Genomic DNA, 23,772 nt, shown 5'->3' with positions numbered 1-23,772 from the left:
TGACTGCTAGTAATTTGCTCTTGGGAGGGAAAAGACATTTTTGTCCAGGGGCTTGCCTGTTTTTTTTTTTAAATGTTAACTCGGACTGGCAGAATTAATGCATGTAAAAATTACACTGATGTTTACGATCCAAATCGGGATGTTTACCTGCAGGGAGAGGATTGACTCCAGGAGCTGGGGCTTTAAGGATGATAATCAGGGTGAGACGCCTGATAAAATCATGGCTGTTGGCAGCGGGCTGCTGCCCCCTGGCCCTGGTGCCGGGGGTGCAGGGCAGTGGGAGGGGGCCGCCGCCGCTATGGGGCTCGGGGTGCATGGGGGGCTTCTGCCATGTGGTGTGGGGGCTGCTCGGGGTACGCGGGGGGGCCGCCTCGGCTCGGCCCGGGGCGGGGCGGGGACTCGGCTCCGCCGGGCCGCGCTTCCCGTGGCTGCCGCCGGGGGCAGGGCGGGCCGGGGGCTGGCGGCCGCGTCCGCACACGTGGGGCGGCCCCGCCATGGCGCAGCCCGGGCAGAGCGCGGCCGCCGCGCTGGCCGCCAGCCTGGAGTCGGTGCTGCGGAGCCGGGGCAGCGCCAACCGCGTCTTCGACATCCTGGAGCTGCTGCAGGCGAGCGGGGCCGCGGGGCGGGGGCCGGCAGCGGCGCGGGGAGCTGGGGCAGCGGACTGGGGGTCAGCAGCAATGGCGGGACAGTGAGAGGACCGGGGGGGGGTGCGATGGGGGCTGGGTCTGTGGCAAGGGAGAGTCGGGGACGAGGAGTTAGAGGCAGGTGTGGGGTGGCAGTAGGGGGCTGGGGGGACGAGGAGTTAGAGGCAGGTGGGGGGATGGCAGTAGGGGGCTGGGGGGGACTAGGAGTCGGAGGCAGGTGTGGGGTGGCAGTAGGGGGCTGGGGGGACTAGGAGTCAGAGGCAGGTGGGGGGTGGCAGTAGGGGGCTGGGGGGACGAGGAGTTAGAGGCAGGTGGGGGGATGGCAGTAGGGGGCTGGGGGGGACTAGGAGTCGGAGGCAGGTGTGGGGTGGCAGTAGGGGGCTGGGGGGACTAGGAGTCAGAGGCAGGTGGGGGGTGGCAGTAGGGGGCTGGGGGGACTAGGAGTCGGAGGCAGGTGGGGGGATGGCAGTAGGGGGCTGGGGGGGGGACTAGGAATCGGAGGCAGGTGGGGGGCTGGCAGTAGGGGGCTAGGGGTGGGACTAGGAGTCGGAGGCAGGTGGGGGGTGGCAGTAGGGGCCTGGGGGGAACTAGGAGCTAGAGGCAGGTGGGGGGATGGCAGTAGGGGGCTGGGGGGGACTAGGAGCCAGAGGCGGGTGGGGGGATGGCAGTAGGGGGCTGGGGGGGGACTAGGAGTCAGAGGCGGGTGGGGGGATGGCAGTAGGGGGCTGGGGGGGACTAGGAGCCAGAGGCCGGTGGGGGCTGGGGGGGACTAGGAGTCAGAGGCAGGTGGGGGGATGGCAGTAGGGGGCTGGGGGGACTAGGAGTCAGGCAGGTGGGGGTGGCAGTAGGGGGCTGGGGGGACTAGGAGTCGGAGGCAGGTGGAGTTGGCAGTAGGGGGCTGGGGGTGGGACTAGGAGTTGGAGGCAGGTGGGGGGTGGCAGTAGGGGGCTGGGGGGGACTAGGAATCAGAGGCAGGTGGAGTTGGCAGTAGGGGGCTGGGGGGACTAGGAGTCAGAGGCAGGTGCGGGGATGGCAGTAGGGGGCTGGGGGGGGGACTAGGAATCGGAGGCAGGTGGGGGGCTGGCAGTAGGGGGCTAGGGGTGGGACTAGGAGTCGGAGGCAGGTGGGGGGATGGCAGTGGGGGGATGGCAGTAGGGGGCTGGGGGGGACTAGGAATCAGAGGCAGGTGGGGGGATGGCAGTAGGGGGCTGGGGGGAACTAGGAGTCGGAGGCAGGTGGGGGGATGGCAGTACGGGGCTGGGGGGGACTAGGAGTCAGAGGCAGGTGGGGGGATGGCAGTAGGGGGCTGGGGGGGACTAGGAGTCAGAGGCGGGTGGGGGGATGGCAGTAGGGGGCTGGGGGGGACTAGGAGTCAGAGGCGGGTGGGGGGTGGCAGTAGGGGGCTGGGGGTGGGACTAGGAGTTAGAGGCGGGTGGGGGGGTGGCAGTAGGGGCCTGGGGGGGGACTAGGAGTCAGAGGCGGGTGGGGGGATGGCAGTAGGGGGCTGGGGGGAACTAGGAGTTAGAGGCAGGTGGGGGGATGGCAGTAGGGGCCTGGGGGGGGACTAGGAGTCAGAGGCGGGTGGGGGGATGGCAGTAGGGGCCTGGGGGGGGACTAGGAGTCAGAGGCGGGTGGGGGGATGGCAGTAGGGGGCTGGGGGGAACTAGGAGCCAGAGGCTGGGGGGGACTAGGAGTCAGAGGCAGGTGGGGGTGGCAGTAGGGGGCTGGGGGGGACTACGAGTTGGAGGCATGTGTGGGGTGGCAGTAGGGGGCAGGGGGGGACTTGGAGTCAGAGGCAGGTGGGGGATGGCATTAGGGGGCTGGGGGTGGGACTAGGAATCGGAGGCAGGTGGGGGGTGGCAGTAGGGGGCTGGGGGGGACTAGGAATCAGAGGCAGGTGGAGTTGGCAGTAGGGGGCTGGGGGGACTAGGAGTCAGAGGCAGGTGCGGGGATGGCAGTAGGGGACTGGGGAACTAGGAGTCAGAGGCAGGTGGGGGGTGGCAGTAGGGGGCTGGGGTGGGATTAGGAGTCAGAGGCAGGTGGGGGGTGGCAGTAGGGGGCTGGGGGGGACTAGGAGCCAGAGGCAGGTGGGGGGATGGCAGTAGGAGGCTAGGGGGGGACTAGGAGCCAGAGGCAGGTGGGGGGTGGCAGTAGGGGGCTGGGGGGGACGAGGAGTTAGAGGCAGGTGGGGGGATGGCAGTAGGGGGCTGGGGGGGACTAGGAGTCGGAGGCAGGTGGGGGGATGGCAGTAGAGGGCTGGGGGGGGACTAGGAATCGGAGGCAGGTGGGGGGTGGCAGTAGGGGGCTGGGGGGGACTAGGAGCCAGAGGCAGGTGGGGGGTGGCAGTAGGGGGCTGGGGGGGACTAGGAGCCAGAGGCAGGTGGGGGGATGGCAGTAGGAGGCTAGGGGGGGACTAGGAGCCAGAGGCAGGTGGGGGGTGGCAGTAGGGGGCTGGGGGGACGAGGAGTCGGAGGCAGGTGGGGGGTGGCAGTAGGGGGCTGGGGGGGACTAGGAGTCGGAGGCAGGTGTGGGGTGGCAGTAGGGGGCTGGGGGGACTAGGAGTCAGAGGCAGGTGGGGGGTGGCAGTAGGGGGCTGGGGGGACTAGGAGTCGGAGGCAGGTGGGGGGTGGCAGTAGGGGGCTGGGGGGGGACTAGGAATCGGAGGCAGGTGGGGGGCTGGCAGTACGGGGCTGAGGGGGACTAGGAGTCAGAGGCAGGTGGGGGGATGGCAGTAGAGGGCTGGGGGGGGACTAGGAATCGGAGGCAGGTGGGGGGCTGGCAGTAGGGGGCTAGGGGTGGGACTAGGAGTCGGAGGCAGGTGGGGGGTGGCAGTAGGGGCCTGGGGGGAACTAGGAGTTAGAGGCAGGTGGGGGGATGGCAGTAGGGGGCTGGGGGGGACTAGGAGCCAGAGGCGGGTGGGGGGATGGCAGTAGGGGGCTGGGGGGGACTAGGAGTCGGAGGCAGGTGGGGGGATGGCAGTACGGGGCTGAGGGGGACTAGGAGTCAGAGGCAGGTGGGGGGATGGCAGTAGGGGGCTGGGGGGGGACTAGGAATCGGAGGCAGGTGGGGGGCTGGCAGTAGGGGGCTAGGGGTGGGACTAGGAATCAGAGGCGGGTGGGGGGATGGCAGTAGGGGCCTGGGGGGAACTAGGAGTTAGAGGCAGGTGGGGGGATGGCAGTAGGGGGCTGGGGGGGACTAGGAGCCAGAGGCGGGTGGGGGGATGGCAGTAGGGGGCTGGGGGGGGACTAGGAGTCAGAGGCGGGTGGGGGGATGGCAGTAGGGGGCTGGGGGGGACTAGGAGCCAGAGGCCGGTGGGGGCTGGGGGGGACTAGGAGTCAGAGGCAGGTGGGGGGATGGCAGTAGGGGGCTGGGGGGACTAGGAGTCAGGCAGGTGGGGGTGGCAGTAGGGGGCTGGGGGGACTAGGAGTCGGAGGCAGGTGGAGTTGGCAGTAGGGGGCTGGGGGTGGGACTAGGAGTTGGAGGCAGGTGGGGGGTGGCAGTAGGGGGCTGGGGGGGACTAGGAATCAGAGGCAGGTGGAGTTGGCAGTAGGGGGCTGGGGGGACTAGGAGTCAGAGGCAGGTGCGGGGATGGCAGTAGGGGGCTGGGGGGGGACTAGGAATCGGAGGCAGGTGGGGGGCTGGCAGTAGGGGGCTAGGGGTGGGACTAGGAGTCGGAGGCAGGTGGGGGGATGGCAGTGGGGGGATGGCAGTAGGGGGCTGGGGGGGACTAGGAATCAGAGGCAGGTGGGGGGATGGCAGTAGGGGGCTGGGGGGAACTAGGAGTCGGAGGCAGGTGGGGGGATGGCAGTACGGGGCTGGGGGGGACTAGGAGTCAGAGGCAGGTGGGGGGATGGCAGTAGGGGGCTGGGGGGGACTAGGAGTCAGAGGCGGGTGGGGGGATGGCAGTAGGGGGCTGGGGGGGACTAGGAGTCAGAGGCGGGTGGGGGGTGGCAGTAGGGGGCTGGGGGTGGGACTAGGAGTTAGAGGCGGGTGGGGGGGGTGGCAGTAGGGGCCTGGGGGGGGACTAGGAGTCAGAGGCGGGTGGGGGGATGGCAGTAGGGGGCTGGGGGGGACTAGGAGTCAGAGGCGGGTGGGGGGATGGCAGTAGGGGCCTCGAGGGGGACTAGGAGTCAGAGGCGGGTGGGGGGATGGCAGTAGGGGGCTGGGGGGAACTAGGAGCCAGAGGCTGGGGGGGACTAGGAGTCAGAGGCAGGTGGGGGTGGCAGTAGGGGGCTGGGGGGGACTACGAGTTGGAGGCATGTGTGGGGTGGCAGTAGGGGGCTGGGGGGACTTGGAGTCAGAGGCAGGTGGGGGATGGCATTAGGGGGTTGGGGGTGGGACTAGGAATCGGAGGCAGGTGGGGGGTGGCAGTAGGGGGCTGGGGGGGACTAGGAATCAGAGGCAGGTGGAGTTGGCAGTAGGGGGCTGGGGGGACTAGGAGTCAGAGGCAGGTGCGGGGATGGCAGTAGGGGGCTGGGGGGGGGACTAGGAATCGGAGGCAGGTGGGGGGCTGGCAGTAGGGGGCTATGGGTGGGACTAGGAGTCGGAGGCAGGTGGGGGGATGGCAGTGGGGGGATGGCAGTAGGGGGCTGGGGGGGACTAGGAATCAGAGGCAGGTGGGGGGATGGCAGTAGGGGGCTGGGGGGAACTAGGAGTCGGAGGCAGGTGGGGGGATGGCAGTACGGGGCTGGGGGGGACTAGGAGTCAGAGGCAGGTGGGGGGATGGCAGTAGGGGACTGGGGGGAACTAGGAGTTGGAGGCAGGTGGGGGTGGCATTAGGGGGCTGGGGGTGGGACTAGGAGTTGGAGTCAGGTGGGGGGTGGCAGTAGGGGCCTGGGGGGAACTAGGAGTTAGAGGCAGGTGGGGGGATGGCAGTAGGGGGCTGGGGGGGACTAGGAGCCAGAGGCGGGTGGGGGGATGGCAGTAGGGGGCTGGGGGGGACTAGGAGTCGGAGGCAGGTGGGGGGATGGCAGTACGGGGCTGAGGGGGACTAGGAGTCAGAGGCAGGTGGGGGGATGGCAGTAGGGGGCTGGGGGGGGACTAGGAATCGGAGGCAGGTGGGGGGCTGGCAGTAGGGGGCTAGGGGTGGGACTAGGAATTAGAGGCGGGTGGGGGGATGGCAGTAGGGGCCTGGGGGGAACTAGGAGTTAGAGGCAGGTGGGGGGATGGCAGTAGGGGGCTGGGGGGGACTAGGAGCCAGAGGCGGGTGGGGGGATGGCAGTAGGGGGCTGGGGGGGGACTAGGAGTCAGAGGCGGGTGGGGGGATGGCAGTAGGGGGCTGGGGGGGACTAGGAGCCAGAGGCCGGTGGGGGCTGGGGGGGACTAGGAGTCAGAGGCAGGTGGGGGGATGGCAGTAGGGGGCTGGGGGGACTAGGAGTCAGGCAGGTGGGGGTGGCAGTAGGGGGCTGGGGGGACTAGGAGTCGGAGGCAGGTGGAGTTGGCAGTAGGGGGCTGGGGGTGGGACTAGGAGTTGGAGGCAGGTGGGGGGTGGCAGTAGGGGGCTGGGGGGGACTAGGAATCAGAGGCAGGTGGAGTTGGCAGTAGGGGGCTGGGGGGACTAGGAGTCAGAGGCAGGTGCGGGGATGGCAGTAGGGGGCTGGGGGGGGACTAGGAATCGGAGGCAGGTGGGGGGCTGGCAGTAGGGGGCTAGGGGTGGGACTAGGAGTCGGAGGCAGGTGGGGGGATGGCAGTGGGGGGATGGCAGTAGGGGGCTGGGGGGGACTAGGAATCAGAGGCAGGTGGGGGGATGGCAGTAGGGGGCTGGGGGGAACTAGGAGTCGGAGGCAGGTGGGGGGATGGCAGTACGGGGCTGGGGGGGACTAGGAGTCAGAGGCAGGTGGGGGGATGGCAGTAGGGGGCTGGGGGGGACTAGGAGTCAGAGGCGGGTGGGGGGATGGCAGTAGGGGGCTGGGGGGGACTAGGAGTCAGAGGCGGGTGGGGGGTGGCAGTAGGGGGCTGGGGGTGGGACTAGGAGTTAGAGGCGGGTGGGGGGGGTGGCAGTAGGGGCCTGGGGGGGGACTAGGAGTCAGAGGCGGGTGGGGGGATGGCAGTAGGGGGCTGGGGGGGACTAGGAGTCAGAGGCGGGTGGGGGGATGGCAGTAGGGGCCTCGGGGGGGACTAGGAGTCAGAGGCGGGTGGGGGGATGGCAGTAGGGGGCTGGGGGGAACTAGGAGCCAGAGGCTGGGGGGGACTAGGAGTCAGAGGCAGGTGGGGGTGGCAGTAGGGGGCTGGGGGGGACTACGAGTTGGAGGCATGTGTGGGGTGGCAGTAGGGGGCTGGGGGGACTTGGAGTCAGAGGCAGGTGGGGGATGGCATTAGGGGGTTGGGGGTGGGACTAGGAATCGGAGGCAGGTGGGGGGTGGCAGTAGGGGGCTGGGGGGGACTAGGAATCAGAGGCAGGTGGAGTTGGCAGTAGGGGGCTGGGGGGACTAGGAGTCAGAGGCAGGTGCGGGGATGGCAGTAGGGGGCTGGGGGGGGGACTAGGAATCGGAGGCAGGTGGGGGGCTGGCAGTAGGGGGCTATGGGTGGGACTAGGAGTCGGAGGCAGGTGGGGGGATGGCAGTGGGGGGATGGCAGTAGGGGGCTGGGGGGGACTAGGAATCAGAGGCAGGTGGGGGGATGGCAGTAGGGGGCTGGGGGGAACTAGGAGTCGGAGGCAGGTGGGGGGATGGCAGTACGGGGCTGGGGGGGACTAGGAGTCAGAGGCAGGTGGGGGGATGGCAGTAGGGGACTGGGGGGAACTAGGAGTTGGAGGCAGGTGGGGGTGGCATTAGGGGGCTGGGGGTGGGACTAGGAGTTGGAGTCAGGTGGGGGGTGGGAGTAGGGGGCTGGGGGGGACTAGGAATCAGAGGCAGGTGGGGGATGGCAGTAGGGGGCTGGGGGGACTAGGAATCAGAGGCAGGTGGGGCTGGCAGAAGGGGGCTGGGGGGACTAGGAGTCAGAGGCAGGTGGGGGGTGGCAGTAGGGGGCTGGGGGGACTAGGAGTCAGAGGCAGGTGCGGGGATGGCAGTAGGGGGCTGGGGGGGACTAGGAGTCAGAGGCAGGTGGGGGGTGGCAGTAGGGGGCTAGGAGTGGGACTAGGAGTTAGAGGCAGGTGGGGGGATGGCAGTAGGGGGCTGGGGGGACTAGGAGTCAGAGGCAGGTGGGGGCTGGCAGTAGGGGGCTAGGGGTGGGACTAGGAGTCAGAGGCAGGTGGGGGGATGGCACTAGGGGGCTGGGGGGGGACTAGGAGTCAGAGGCAGGTGGGGGGATGGCAGTAGGGGGCTGGGGGGGGACTAGGAATCGGAGGCAGGTGGGGGGATGGTAGTAGGGGGCTGGGGGGGGGACTAGGAATCGGAGGCAGGTGGGGGGCTGGCAGTAGGGGGCTGGGGTGGGACTAGGAGTCAGAGGCAGGTGGGGGGCTGGGGGGACTAGGAGTCAGAGGCAGGTGGGGGGTGGCAGTAGGGGGTTGGGGGGACTAGGAATCAGAGGCAGGTGGGGGCTGGCAGAAGGGGGCTGGGGGGACTAGGAGCCAGAGGCAGGTGGGGGCTGGCAGTAGGGGGATGGGGGGACTAGGTGTCAGGCAGGTGGGGGTGGCAGTAGGGGGCTAGCGGGACTAGGAGTCAGGCAGGTGGGGGGATGGCAGTAGGGGGCTAGGGGTGGGACTAGGAGTCAGAGGCAGGTGGGGGGATGGCAGTAGGGGGCTGGGGGGGACTAGGGTCAGAGGCAGGTGGGGGGATGGCAGTAGGGGGCTGGGAGGGACTAGGAGTCAGAGGCAGGTGGGGGGTGGCAGTAGGGGGTTGGGGGGACTAGGAGTCAGAGGCAGGTGGGGGGTGGCAGTAGGGGGCTGGGGTGGGATTAGGAGTCAGAGGCAGGTGGGGGGTGGCAGTAGGGGGTTGGGGGGACTAGGAGTCAGAGGCAGGTGCGGGGTGGCAGTAGGGGCTAGGGCTGGGACTAGGAGTCGGAGGCAGGGATGGTTGCGGGGGTGGCACAAGGAGTCAGAGGCAGTTGCGGGGGTGGCTTTAGGGGGCTGGGGTTGGGACTAGAAGTCAGAGGCAGTTGGGAGGGCAATGGGGGGCAATGTCAGAGGCATGGGGGGGCTTTGCAGACTGCCATGCCAGGGGGTTCTGTGGACAAGCTTGGTCAGCCCCGATGGGAAGGTTTCCTGCTGTCTTCATCTCCCCACCTGTCTCTCTGCGGACCAGCTCTCTGACCTTGCTGCTCTCCCCCAGGCGGAGGAGGCGGACGTCGTCCTTTGCGCCATCAGAACCTGCAGCCGGCTGTTCGGGGCGCTGCTGGAGCGGGGGGAGCTGTTTGTAGGCCAGCTGCCAGATGAAGAGACCTCTCTCAGAGGTAAGCGAGCGGCTGCCTGGCTGGTCTCTGTGGCTCTTGGAATACCCTGCCCACGTGCTTGTGTGGCCCCAGTTCCCAGCATTATCCTGTAGCGGCCTTGATAAATTTCCACTTTCATCAGAGCAGGTTAAATCTCCCAACACCCCTGAGGGTGAGAGGAGCCGGTAAAGCCTGGTCCACAGAGAGGTCTTGTACCAGTTTAACTAGGGAATGTCTGTACTACACAGGTTTCAGAGTAACAGCCGTGTTAGTCTGTATTCGCAAAAAGAAAAGGAGGACTTGTGGCACCTTAGAGACTAACCAATTTATTTGAGCATAAGCTTTCGTGAGCTACAGCTCACTTCATCGGATGCATACTGTGGAAACTGCAGAAGACATTATACACACAGAGACCATAAAACAATACCTCCTCCTACCCCACTCTCCTGCTGGTAATAGCTTATCTAAAGTGATCATCAAGTTGGGCCATTTCCAGCACAAATCCAGGTTTTCTACTACACAGCGTATTCTGGCTTAACCCTTTAATGTAGATGCAGCCTGGGGCGCAGGAAACACCCCCCGCCCCCCAACAGCACTAGCTACATCAACAAAGGTTTGGTTGGCAGAACCGTGCTGGTCAAGAATGTGGTTTTTTCACACCCTTGACTTAACATACCTATACCACTATAACTGTCAAGTGTAGACCAAGCCTTAGAAACGAAAGTCCTTAAACCAGTGCAACTCCCTAGTGTGGACGTGGTCCTACCACACTGATATCAGCATTAGCATAACTGCATTCATTATAGGGGACTGCACTGATTTAACAAGATCTGTTCCTAAATTGCTATAGTGAAATCAGTCCCAGATATCAGTGAAGAATAAGTCCTAAATCTTAGTTACCACTTGGAAAGGATGAGCTTGTAGCAAAAGCACCTGACTTGGAGCCAGGAGATCTGGATTCTGTTCCCTGGTCTGGCACAGACTTTCCTGTGCGACCTTGGGCCAGTCACTTCACCTATCTGCATGGCAGCTTGCTAATTAAAATGGGGATAAGGCTTCCTTATCCCACAGGGTAGATTGAGGCTTAACATTAATGCACTTTGAGATCCTCAGATAGAAGATGCCAGAGATTCAAGTATTACAAATGGATAAATTGAGGCCTAAGGGGGTTGTAACTTGCTTAAGCTCACTGATTGAGTTAGTTCCTGAACAAAGGATGGAACATGCCTCGTAATGCTGTTACCAGCTGTAACCCTTAGACTGCTCCCCTCCCTGAGCAGGACTATCAGGAACCACATTAACTTCTCTAATTTGCTCCATTTCAGTCATGCTCACTGGCATTCAGAAGCCTCTCGCTTTGTATTTTGCCCTTCAGATAACTACAGTGCAGAAGACAAGTATAAAATATGGATGAGGCATCGTTATAACAGTTGTGTCAACTGTTTGGTGGAGCTGATGAGCCATGAGTCTTTTCAGGTCAAGGTAAGTTTTGTTAGTTTAATAATATGCTGCCTTGTGCCAGGTGTCCCTTCCAGAGCTTGCAAAATCGACAGGAATAATACTTGGATGGGATGCTTTTGAGGTGAACACAGGGGAAGATATTTGCTTCAACAGGTTACTTCCCCAGGGATGTGCTGCCCACCGCTTCCTGCAGCGCCCATTAGCTGGGAACAGTGAACTGCAGCCACTGGGAGCTGCAGGGCCTGGGCCTGCAGATGGTCAACATCAGTAGAATGTCTTGTGGCCTGCAATCAGATTAGCCTGATGGGCCACAGGTGGCCCACCACTGTCATAAAGACTTTTTGCCTTCCTCCCTCAAATAGCACTTCCAGTGGTATCATATAAAGTTGGGACTTCCGTTGTTGTCCTATCATCATATTCATCCTGACTAGAGTGAGCATCCCTAAAGTTTATTGTGGGGTTTTTTAAATCTCTCTTTTGTCTCCTTTAAAGGAATTATCACTCACTACCCTTATGAAGTTTGTTGACTTGGAAGGGAAAAACCCTTTGGTCAAAGAAGAATGGAAGGGGAGTTTCCGTTTTCCTCGTGAGCTTTTAAAAGTGAGTAGCAGGACTTAAAAGTTGTTGTTGTCGTCAACTATTTTGTGTCATGCACAAAACCTAAACATTGGGGACATATGTTCATGCTCAGAGGCCATAGAAGACTAGGCACTGACTTTCTGATGCTCTCTGAGATAAGAGGTCTGGGGTAGCTCATGGCTAACAAAAATATCTCTGCTAGTGTTTGTAAATAATAAATATTGACATGCTGCTTTTTTTTTCCAAAACCCTTTGCTAGTTAGTTGTGAAGAACTTGATCCCTTGTGAAGAGGACTCTTCACTCCTGATTTCACGTTTCCAAGAATACCTGGAGTATGATGACATTCGCTACTTTGTGATGAAGGCTGTTGCTGAAAATATTGGACAAGTCATGCAGAAGACAAAAGAGGTGATTTGAATATTCTAGTTGAAGTGGGTCTGGGTACCCCTCAGTTTGGAAGCTGCAACATGTAGGTGAAGTGAGTGTCTGGGGTTCTCCAGCCATACTGCATATCGTTTATCTCAGTGGTTTGAGCATTGGTCTGCTAAACCCAGGGTTGTGAGTTTAATTCTTGAGGGGGCCATTTAGGGATCTGGGGCAAAAATTGGGGATTGGTTCTGCTTTGAGCAGGGGGTTGGACTAGATGACCTCCTGAGATTCTGTGATACCTGGAATGCCCTTCATGGTCCCAGTGTTGGTGTCTGAGACCTAGAGAGAGACGTGTGCTCCTTTGCGTGCCATGAGCTCTTTCCTATTTTCTTTGTATGCCAGGTTTACGGAATGCCATCCTCAATTTTAACTAGGCATAGGCCAAGAGGAATGTTTTTCTGGATTACTTTGCATAACCTCCTTGATTGGGTATTGTGTTCTGATTTATCCAAACCTGAGCAATCTGAAAGGCTCAGATAGAAGGTTTTGATTTTCGCTTCATTCTCTAGTGTGCAAACACTGTCAGTTTGTTATTTCTATCATCAGCAGTCAAGTTTTTGTTTTGTAAAACAAGGGTTAGTTCAGACTCAGGTTTTATATTAGACAAACCAGCAAAATTTAAGACTGGGAGAGTTTGTAAGAACGATTCTAATGTTGATTTGTCTCTGATTCTAACATCCAGAGCTTTGTGTTAATTTTTTTTTCTAGTTAAATGCTATCATTGCGTGTAAAATGGACTAATGTGTAAGTCACTGATCCTTTGTGCAACTCTTACTTATGCATGTGCTTTTTCCCCCATCTCCAGGTTCCTCTTCCAATTTACCAGCAGAATGTCTTTTCCCTCATTTCATCAATGAGCATGCCAAGCAAAGAGAATGAGGTGGTCAATTTCATGGTAAAGCAAGGTAGTGGATTTTGTAGTGTTGATATTAGCTTCATGTGATGGCCTGTGAGTAGAGGGGGAAAGCATGCTTTAGTGAGTTCTAACAAGCAAACGCTCTTATGTGATTAGAATGACACCAAATGTAACAAAATCCAACTTCTGCAATGCAGAACTTTAAAACCAAGTATTCTGCACACTCATGACCATGTATTTAAAATAGAAAACTTTCTACAGTCCTTTTTTAAAACTGCTTTTGAGGATCTACCCTCTTCTGCTGCCCTGGATCACCTTTTATGGAGGTATCTCCAGCTGCTAATTGAGAGAGATGCTCTTGAGGAAAGACAAACCATGGTGGTGCGGGAGCTCTAGTGAGAGATTGTTTATAAACAAGCTTTGAAACATCCAAACCTGCTTCAAATCTGGCAAAATGTGCATGGTTGGTTATGGTCACTTTAATTGGTGTTTATTCCTCCTTTCCATCCATCACTCTTTAACCGAGATGGCCTTGGCAAGCCTAGAGTCTCATTAGCTCAGAAGTTTATTCCTTCTATATTTTTGATCAAAGTGCAATGACATGAGAAAATCATACTTTGTTTAACTCCTCTGTGCTTAAATCTGCATGAGAACAATTTGAGTAGTGCTGTCTGAAGTGAAAAGCTTTTCAAATGTCCACAGCTCCATGTAGATTCAGCCTGAAATAAAACTGAACTCAGTTCTGCTTGGCTCACTGTAATAATTACGGTGTAGCTATTTGGAAAGGTATCGGTTTTTGGTCATTTCAAGTTAATTATTTGTCCTGCTTTTTTCCCCCCCTTAAACAGCTAATCAGGAAGAATGGAAGGTATCAAAGCTAAAGGTAACACTTCATTTGATAATTGGCAGAGTTGAACTTTTTCTTCATCAGTATGTTTAGCTCAGTGTTTACATTTTTTGTTTTCAGGAGCATAAGCGAGCCTTTGAAAGGATGTGGCTTGGCTTTCTTAAACACAAGGTGAGTGTGAGCTGGCCTTTATTGCTTTAATCTAGCCTTATCTAACTCTTGCTGCTATTCCAGTCCTGGAATTTTCTGCAAATCGTCCATGCAGCTTAACACACTTGGCAATGTGAACAGATGCCCTGGGGGACTGGATAAGAGCAGACACATTCACTTTTGCATGTGATTTGGGTTTAGATGCTGAATTGAGGCCACCTCTGTTGCATTGCTCCACCCACCCACTCATAAACCCGAAATGTTTTTCATTAATATCAGCCCCATGTCACCCTATAGAGTTCCTCTCCCTGTTTGATACCTACACCCTTAAAAGAACGGAAGCCAGCTCTCCTATCCTGCTGTGGGCCTTGACCCAGCAAGTCACTCTGTGGGAACAGAGCCCTGCACAGAGTGTCATTGATTTCACAGGGGGTCTCTGCAGGCACAGGATCGGGACCTTTGTCTCTGAACTACGCTATATCTGTCCAGCCCTTTCCAGTTCTAGCCTTTAATTAAGTGTTGTTTCTCTTCTCTGAATTCTTCTCTGGAACAAGTGTTTAATGTGATGTTTCCATCTTCACAGCTACCCACCAGCCTTTACAAAAAGGTTCTTGTAATTTTGCACGACTCTATCCTGCCTCACCTGAATGAACCCACCCTCATGATAGACTTCCTGACAGTCGCCTATGACATAGGTGGGTAAAGAAATAGGCTTCTGTGAATCTTGGGGGATGACAAAGGACCGATGGTGCTGCTGCGTCTTTCTTTACAGTATGGTATGGGCTGAGAAAGCCACATCCCCTCAGCCTTTTCGGGGGATGATTTAAAGAGAGATCCATCTGGCTGATTCAGTAGGGGTGTGTTGCTTTTGGCTGGAAGGGAAACAACCTTGAGGAAAGCAGGGAAAATAGGTAAAACTTCAGGAGCTTTGAGAGTGAGGTAAAGAGAAATAAACCAAATTGGTTGCCAGTACCTATTGTGTTCTGAGAAGTAACTTTTCATTCTGGTTCTTTGTATGTAAGAAGATTCTGCTCAGAGCTTTAGATCGAGGCATGTACCAGAAAGATCTCTTAAACCACAGAGTTCAATCAATACTGTTGTGAAACAAGATAAGCTTCCACCTTGGCTGTGTTTAAATATAAGATGCACCACTTTCCTGCGGAACTGTTAATTCCAAGGCAATCTCTTTGTCTCCAGACATTGCCCTCATGGGGGGGATTAGGCCAGCGTTATGGTGTCTCTTTCAGCTCCTATCTCTTTGTGGATGTATCCTTTTAACTAGAGCTAAAATCAGTCAGTAGCAAAAAGCTCTTTAAGTGATTTGTGAGTCTCTGGAAGCCTTTAGTTGAATTCATATCCATTGAATTTTACAGCCAGCCATTACACTGGGGGGTTTCACATAGGTTAATTGCTTCAGTTTCTAGGGCTCTGAATTTTGTCCCCCTTCAGGGTCTGTTTCCGTTAATGTTTGCTACAGAGACCAGTGATGACTTGTCGGCTTTGCTAGACCTTACTATCCCACTTTGCTCTTTTATAGGTGGAGCAATCAGTCTTCTAGCCTTAAATGGGCTATTTGTTCTGATTCATCAGCATAACCTGTAAGTAAAAAAGAATGTCATCTTGTTTAAAGGGGAAAGTGTTCTGTTTGAGTAGAGTTTTGCGGTTCCTTCTTTATATATAAAAGGGACTGACATGGATTCCCCAGTTCCCTGTGCTCTAAAAACCCCCTCATTAAAAAGCAAAGTACTGCAGGGTTCTGCACTAGGGTTCAGCCCATTGGGGGTTGGGCTCTTTTAATAATCTGGCCCTTACTTTAAATGCCTAAATGGAAACGGAATCCCTCTGAACATGTGAGTGCAGAGCCCTTGAAAATCTAGCACCACTTGTGCAAAACGCTGCAGTTCTCATAAGGACACTGCAGGATTTGGGGCTGTTACGAGAGAATATTGCAATATGTTTTAATAAGGCGTGGGTCACACCCTTGGAGCTGGTTGTAGCTAGCATCAGTGAGATCTGGGACACATTTTTACAGCAGGTAGTGTATGGGTTTGAGCTGAAAAGCTCCCAGTTGTGACTTAATCCCTGAGAGGGGGAGAAAAGGAGGCTAGATGCTTGTGTGTGTTGTAGGATGGGGTGAATTTGCTCTGCACTTGTTTCACTGTGTGTTCTCTATGGTTGTAAATCACCCCTGAATAGGCATCAGCCCTTCTGCCACCCCCACCACCTGCTGCTCCATGAATGAGTTCACTTTCCTTTTTGAGGTGTCCTTTGTTCCACGACCTCTCTCTCTGTCTCTTCACATCTGAGCCTTGGTGACTTTGGCCATCTCAGTCCACTTCCTTGGTCTCCGTTGTCTTGCCAGCAGTTTGGGCAAGGGGTGAATGGGCATGAAGACCTAATTGCCCCTCCAGGAAAAGGTGAAGTCACATTAGCAGTGCGTGGGAGCTTACACTCCCTCTGTCAGTGATCCTGAGCCATTGTCATCAAGGGGAGCTTTGCCATTGACATCAGTGGGAGTCGGTCAAGCCAGTGAGAACTCCAGGCACCAAAGCTGTCCGGGCAGCACTTACCAAAAGCACAAAACTCACCTTACAATTTTTTTTGGTGGCTGGAGAGAGGAGCCTCCATCTGGCCGCTCAGTTGAAAGAGGCCAAATGAGGGTGCTCTAGAGAAGGGGACAGGGTCTGAGTTTAGGTTATAAGAGTGACAGTGTGCCTCTGAGTCACTTACAAATCAAGTATTTGCACGTCTGTTTGCTTTTTCTAACAGGGAGTATCCCGACTTTTACAAAAAGCTGTACAGCCTCTTAGACGCCTCCATATACCACGTGAAGTACCGAGCCCGGTTTTTCCATTTAGCTGATTTATTTTTGTCTTCATCGTAAGTACCTTTTTTGATATTATATGACCAGTTATTCCCCCCTCCCCCCCTGCGTTTCTGTCCAACCAGAGACTGCCCTTGAACAATCCTCTGTGCGTGCTGACTAAATGTATTTTGCTCTGTCTGTAGGATCAGATTCTTGTTAGCCTCATGTAGGAAACTGAGCTTGAGAACGTGACTTAGTCTTGTTCCCTCATTTTGCACATGCAGAATTTTTGAAGATTTGTCATATGTATGAATAGAGGAAAAAGGGAAAAGGGCGGTTGTGTATCTAAATGTTATCGGCAGTCCCTTATGAGCTCATGCTGCTCTGCAGGTCAGTTGGCTGCTGTTTTAAACCAGTAACTGGAAATGGAGAGGAAACACCATTCTCAACATGGCTTTAGTAGCAAGTGTGCAATTCAGGAGTAACATACAGAGCACATGCAAGGTTTTACAGGCCTTGGGCTGTAAAGCCATTGAGAAGTTGCTGGCCTTTTGTACAAAGGGGTTCAGCAGCCTGTCTTAACACTGTCAGTTCAGTGCATGGAAAGAAGAAGTTGGACAAACAACCTGCTGATTTGAAGCTATATTTCTATCCCTATACTGCAGCGATGACACAAACCAAGAGTAACAGAGTTTGTGATTTACCACTAGAAAATCTGTGTGAATTTGTGTGTGTGTTAGGCCACAAGACTGAGTAGCTGTAACTCAGCTGTAACTCAATCCTAGCTCTCCTGTCCCAGAGGAAGTGTCTAGATTGGCTGATGGGTGCTGTAAAATGGAATTGGTTAGTAAAAACAAGGAAAACGCTCATACGCTTATCGGGCATTGCAGACAGGTTTGGTCTTCATTGGCAGTTGGAACACTCGCCTTAGTCCTAAAGATATTTCATAAATGTATCACCATGGCCTGTGTACCAATCTCTCTCTCTCACTCACCCCCCCCCCCTTCATTTAAAGAACATTATTGAGGTTACAAAGTCAAGCGCTCACAATTTAGCAAATTCCTGTACAAATTACCACATTGCAAAGCTACGAGTCAATTTCTTCTGGAAATGTCCATAAAGAGATGCCACAGATGCAGATCAAAAGATTGCAGGGGGCGGGGAGAACAGGGGAACACAAGAGTTGATCAGAGATCAGTGAAATTTGAGATTCTAGGCATGGCTCAGAAATGGCTGTGGATGGCAATTAGGTGCACAGCTCATTGACTTTCACTGGGACTTGGGTGCCAGGCTCCAATTAAATGAAAAGGTTAAATTTTTTTCTTGTAGCATCTTTACATTGGACAGTCCAAGGTGGTCATATCAGCATGAAAGACGTGCTGTCAGCGACTGCCTGTGTTGTGTCTGGATTAGATTTTTAGGAGCCACATGCTGCAGAGTTGCTTGCTAGAGCGCTAGCTAAGGCTTTGACACTCGCATATCTTCTTGGTCTCTCTTGTTTCCAATAGGCACTTGCCAGCATACCTGGTGGCAGCATTCATAAAGCGCCTCTCTAGGTTGGCCCTCACCGCTCCTCCCCAGGCTTTGCTCATGGTCATTCCCTTCATCTGCAATCTCTTCCGGAGGCACCCAGCTTGCAAGGTTCTTGTGCACAGACCCGGCGGGCCTGAAGGTAATAGGGGAACGGAGAGGAGGCTTGCAGTGCTCTATGAAGCATTCACAAAGGGGCCAATCCACCAGCTGGGGAAAGTGAAATCCCATCTCCGGGTCCCTTCCTGGGGTTTTATTAACAAAGATTCAGAGTAGTCTCACTGTCCCTTGTTTGTCTCCAGGATTTCACAGTTCTCATGGCCCATCTACCAAAGCTCCCCAGTCCCCTCCAGCCAGCTATTGCTCCTTGCTGGTGTCTTCCTCTCAGTCACTTCCACCCAGCAAAGGCACAGAGCTCCTGCTAGGTCCTTCCCTGGTGCTAGGACTCCCTATCTGTTCTTCTGCCTCAGAGGCTGGAAGCCCTGTTTGAGAATGTCTGCAGGGCTCATGGCTAGAGGCAGGCATGTGGACCTGCTACGACAGCTCCCAGTTTGAGTGGGCTCCGGGACTGACACATCCCCACACATACCCCTAATGGCACTGTGGTGCCGGAATGTGTATTTTAAAAAGAACCAGTAAAGCTAGAAACCAAAGGGTTGTGGAGGAGGGCATGGTAAGTAAATCCCTTGTGCTGAGATCTAGCTGCTAAACCTGCCATTCTTTAGGTTTCCATCTAAATAAATGCTTTCAGAGGACGTCTGTGTGGATGGATATGTGGATGCGCAACTGATGGTTTTTGGTGCCCAAGTTGAGATGCTTCAAAGGGCCTGATTTTCAGAGGTGGCTGCTTGGCACTTTCTGGACATTGGGTTTCAAATTGGTCACACAAAATCACTAGTCACTTGAAAATGTTCACGTCTGTAGGTGTGTTAAGCCGTTTTAATCTCTTTCTTGGATGCCCTGGGGCAGACTTTATTGTGCTCAATATAAAGAATGAAAATTTATTTTGGATATGAATAAATGTGCTCGGTCTTTCCTCAGTTCCCAGTATTTCTCCCACCAGGTTGTCTTAACAGCCTCCAGGGTCTTTATTGCCTTTTCCGTGAACTGCTTGAGGATGGTTTTGAACAACATGAGTGACAAGCTGGGGTTGTGAGAGACTCCTGTCTTCACTTCAAACCATTCTGGCATCGTGCCTCCAGTTCTCACAGTCACCTCCTGGACTTGTTACAGTTCAGCAGAATTAGCCGCTGTTTGGAGTGCGAGCAGCCCTGAGGTCTGCCAGGTCACATCAGTGCAGGCTTATTCTTCAACCGCAGGCGTGTCGGTTATGGTTTCTTATCCCAGTCTAGCTGTGGCTGTTGCTCTCTCTTTCTGCCGCGTGTCCCTGGTGGTGTGTGTGTCCCCATACAGGGAAGCTATTAGTTGTGCATTGTAGATGTTCCGATTAATCTCTCTTTCTTTCTCTCAGATCTGTCAGAAGATCCATACGTTATGGATGAGGAAGAGCCGTCCGAAAGCAGGGCTTTGGAGAGCTCGCTGTGGGAGCTACAGGTAAGTCCTCTAATAACCTGACTGGTGCAGGACACAGGGCACCCTCCTGCCCCCCTTCTTTGCTCACCTCCCCTTCGCTGCATGACTTTACAGTGGGAGGTGTTACTTAAAGGAACATGGTTGGAAATGAGATGACTTCCTGGCCAGTGTCCTGCTTGCATTACGATAGGAACTGAGGGGCAAGAGGCAAATTATTTCACGTGCACAATAGCTGGGCTGCATTTCTGTGGAGGGAAATGATCCCCAAGTGCAAGTCTGTCTGGCCACACAGCCAGAAGCACACAGTTGGCTGCAGAGAGCAGCAAATATCCTGCACTGAATATGTAAGACATTAGGGCCGGGAATAAAAATGATCCCACTAAACCAGGGGTGGGCAAACTTTTTGGCCTGAGGGTCACATTGGGGTACAAAACTGTATGGAGGGCTGGGTAGGGAAGGCTGTGCCTCCCCAAACAGCTTGGGCCCCCGCCCCCTGACTGCCCCCCTCAGAACCCTTGACCCATCCAACGCCCCCTGCTCCATGTCCCCTGACCACCCCCGGGACCTCACCCCCTATCTAACCCCCCACCCCGTCCCCCAGAACCTCTGCCCTATCCAACCGTCCCGCCCCACCCCACCCCGTCCCAACTGCCCCCCCAGAACCTCTGCCCCATCCAACTGCCCCCTGTCCCCTGACTGCCCCCCAGAACTCCCTGCCCCTTATCCAACTCGCCGGCCCCCTTACCATGCTGCTCAGAGCTACACACGCTGCCGCTCTGCCCTGCAGGAGCGCGCAGCCCCGCCGCCCAGGGCGCTGCCTGCATGGTGGCGTGGCTGCGGGGGAGGGGTCGGGGGCTAGCCTCTCCGGCCAGGAGCTCAGGGGCTGGGCAGGACGGTCCCGCGGGCCATAGTTTGCCCACCTCTGCACTAAACCCTTGTGGAGTTTAATTGGGATGAATCCAGTTGGGCTCTGTGGAACTGAAAATCTGGAGAAGGTTATTCCCTTCCGCCTTTTCTTTGCATTCTCCCGTCAGAGTCTAGCAGGAGTAGAATGCATTAAATTCTGGGTGGTGGCTCTAAAACGCTACAGCGAGGTTACGATTTCCCGTTTCAATTCTGTGGGGCTTTTGCCTAAGGGAGTAAGCCTGCAGGAAGCTATGTTTGTGGGAGCCGGACCTTGGTTGTGATGGACACAGGTGGTGCCCTGTAGTTCTCTCTAGTCAGTCCCTGCCTATGCTAACCAGTGTCCCTACGCAGGGTCTCCCTGGATTAAGGGGCTGCTGACCACATGACAGGAGGCTGGATTTCTAGATGCTCTGCATCGATGCTGAAGGTGGGAAGAGCAGCAGATCCATCACTGTTACTCAGGCAATAAGGCCCCAAACTTCCAGGGTATTTGGGTGCCTAACTCCCATGGGTATTAGGCACCTAAATACCTTTGAGGATGTGGGCCTTAGTCAGACTAAGCTGGTGCTGTAACTGATCAGCAGAGGGTCAGATGCCAGCAGTGGGGGTGGGGATGCCTGATGGACTCGTCTCGCCAGCTCCTGATTATAGAACGTACCATTCTTCTTGGTGTTTCAGACCCTTCAGAGCCACTATCACCCTGATGTGTCCCAAGCAGCTGCCATTGTGAACCAGTCACTGTCTGAACTGGAGGATGACATATCTGAGCTCCTGGAGCTATCTGCCTATGAGGTAGGGTTGTTCACTCTGTGTGTTCGAACACTAATAATGGACGGGGGCTCGGGTTAGATCAGGTCCTGCAGGGGCTAGCCATGGGCTGCACCACTTGCTGTCCAGGGTGAATGGGTAGCCAACCTCTGGGAGGAGCTACGCTCCTTCCCACCTGCCAGGTGGGAGGGATGTAGGAGTGGGAGGCTGTGACGGCAGCAGGGCCTGATTACACCAGCCAACTTGTTGCTAGTTTAATACTCATTTGCCAGCTCTAGTTTGTCCTGGAGAAATCCCAGCTACCAAAATATTTCCCCCTCCCACCTTCTCGTATTGGAGCCTGCTGCAGCCGCCGTGAGGCAGAGGAGCTGCCCAGAGCTCTGAGCACCACGTCGGCCCCTTGTTAGGGCTTAAGTGCCTGGGCCTTTGCACTGGGGGTGAATTTTGTCTTCCATGCAATGCGTGATGCTGCCTTCACCTTGTTCCTTGTGCGGTGGGCTAAAGGGTGCAGCTCCTTTAAACCGCCGTCTGCTTCCGGGCTGCTCCTTTAAAAAACTATTTCTTTTTCCCCCCATTGTCACATAACCAAAAAGACCTCGAGAATCCCTGGCTTTCCCCTTTTCTGCTCTGGGTGTGGGGATCAATGTCTGGCCTTGCATGACTGGAATCTGTATTGCCAAAAAAATTCCCCTTTTGCTACAGAGTTCTAATGACACCCCAAACACGTTTGACTTTGTTTAAATAGCTTTTCGATAGAGAGCTAAAGAAAAAAGCCACCGGCGTGCCCCTGGAGTTTGAACAAGTGAGAGGATTGTTTGGCAAGAAAAACGATCTCTTTGCAGAGCATTTTGCATTGGAATGATGCTGCCTTTCGGTAATACACGTTTCTTTACGGCTGACTCTGACGGTGGAAGACACACCCAGCTGATTCATGAGTATTTCCATTGAGGTTTGGCTGTGAAATCCAAGTCGATGGTTGGACTAGTTGAGATGCTCCTCTGACCTTTGTCAGCATCCACAAATAGACTCTACCATCTCTTCCTCATAGCAGATTCCTTGTTTCTCACTGGCCTCCCTTTTGCATTTTATCTTCATCTCCTGCCTGGGGTTAGAAAGAAACTGTCTCTGTAGGCAGTTATTCCATAATTGTTCACTGCTAGGTTCTTGCACCTTCCTGTGAAGCGTCGGGTGTGGGTTATTGTCATTGACTGGAGACGGGGCTGGATGGACCTGATCAACTCTGGCAGTACACTCCTCACGTTGGCCTCTGGGTGTGTGAAGGTGAGGGGAGCGGGGGCCTGCTCAACCCATTAGGCCTGGGTCCTGCCCAGGTTTCACTCCAGAGCTGGCTGCACTCTTGTGGTGGAAGAGTTGGTCCTGCTGCAGGTGATCTCAGTATATGGCTTGTAAACTGGTGTCAGGTGAATGACACTACAGCCATTATCGTCGACATATATTTGACAAACTTTAGCTAGTAAGAAACTAGTTTAATTGGAGAAGTATTATAAACTTTTACAGGTACTGGGTTTTGGCTCTACGTGCAGAGGCTGAAAGAACAGACTCAATTTCCAAAAGCAGCTGTTCACACACGACACCAACTAACTCCATCTACTGTGGTGGCAATGGGACCAAATTCTTGCATACACGTCAGTCACTTGGTACAAAGTTGTCTTAGCAGAACATTACCACAGGCTAAATCTCTCCTGCTTTGAACATGAGCATACTCTTGGGGATTTCTCTGGCTAAATGCCTGGTCAAATTGCAGTGGGAGGCCATGCTGATCCTGGGTATTATCTCCCGAGTGCTGAGAGTTGGCTAAACATAGTTCCACTTACAACTTGGAGGAAGAGGAACGGAGCCAGTGGAAGCCTGAGTGCCCATTAGGATTTAAATAGTGTATTTTCACTGTTCGATGCAGCAAGGTGAATAGTTTGGTAAAGTCCCAGACTTGGATTTCCAGCAGTGATGCAGAAATTTCCTTTGCTGTTGACTTGTGTTTGAATCTTGAAGATATTGAGTGTGCAGCCGTAGATCCAGCTATGCACATGCTTAACTTTAAACATGTGAGTAGTCTCCTTGAAATCAATGGGATCCAATGGTCTTTAACAAGTTGCTCTTGTCCAGTTAATTTTTAGCTTTGTCTTGCAACAATTTGAACAGAAAATGTTTCTCCATCTCCTGCAAGAAGCAGGTAAAAGGTGGGAGGACAGAAGTAGAAATCCCAGGGTCCTGCATAAATTGGGGCAGAGTACATCCTATAATAGTGTCTTCTAGCTGTCCAGCTTTACATTTTCTCCAAGCTGTTAAGTGTGGAACAAGTAGCAAATTACCAAGGGCCATATACAAGGAATTGAATAGATAATTTCTCTCGGTGGCTATGGGAGATATGATCCTACTTCCCAGAGTGCAGTGCTGAACACATCTCCTGGGGTTGTTTGCTCTCCAGCACCTCTGCTGTTTTCACTTCAGATAAACTTCCAAAGGATTTGGCTGGGATATTCAAGGGATCTTTAGGGAATTACATGCTGACCTCGAGTTGAATTTCAGTAGGAGCTGGGCACCTGACTTCCTTAGGAAGCCCCCCGCCTTCATTATTGGCTTCTCACGTGCAAAGGCAGGAGTGTGATCTCAACCGGTCTCCTTGCCCTCGGCTCCCTGTCTTCTGATATCAGTGGAAGGGTGATACAGTGGTTGTGACGTTAGCCAGTGACTTAGGAGTTCTGGGTTCAAGCCCCCCACTGTGCCTCTCTTCCATATCTGTAAAAGGGGGGTGATAGCACTGCCCTACCTCACAGGGATGTTGTGAGGATCAGTACATTAATGATTGTGAGGTGCCCAGACACAACAGTCATGGGAGCCGTGTAAGGACCTAAGATGTTCTTGAATAAACTTGTCGGATTTTTAACCTGACGTGTCCTTGATATGTTTTGTCTGAAATGTGTGACCTTTGCT

At 55.0% G+C, this 23,772-nt stretch overlaps 1 protein-coding gene across 1 annotated transcript; it reads left to right on the top strand.

Moving 5' to 3' along the window:
• Window positions 1-442: 442 nt before the first annotated feature.
• On the top strand, window positions 443-23,725 carry NOC4L (nucleolar complex associated 4 homolog). Its single transcript, XM_073312262.1, has 15 exons — window positions 443-605; window positions 8,855-8,975; window positions 10,330-10,436; window positions 10,908-11,015; window positions 11,254-11,403; window positions 12,230-12,329; window positions 13,129-13,163; window positions 13,248-13,298; window positions 13,861-13,972; window positions 14,815-14,875; window positions 16,047-16,157; window positions 17,592-17,755; window positions 19,085-19,167; window positions 20,731-20,844; window positions 21,566-23,725. Exons 1-15 carry the CDS (start codon window positions 495-497, stop codon window positions 21,680-21,682), a joined length of 1,545 nt encoding a protein of 514 aa, XP_073168363.1. The 5' UTR covers window positions 443-494; the 3' UTR covers window positions 21,683-23,725.
• Window positions 23,726-23,772: the final 47 nt, after the last annotated feature.

The sequence above is a fragment of the Lepidochelys kempii genome, chromosome 15 (assembly GCF_965140265.1).
Source record: "Lepidochelys kempii isolate rLepKem1 chromosome 15, rLepKem1.hap2, whole genome shotgun sequence".
Taxonomy (NCBI): Eukaryota; Metazoa; Chordata; order Testudines; family Cheloniidae; genus Lepidochelys; species Lepidochelys kempii.
This window is presented reverse-complemented; position numbering and strand designations above follow the sequence as displayed.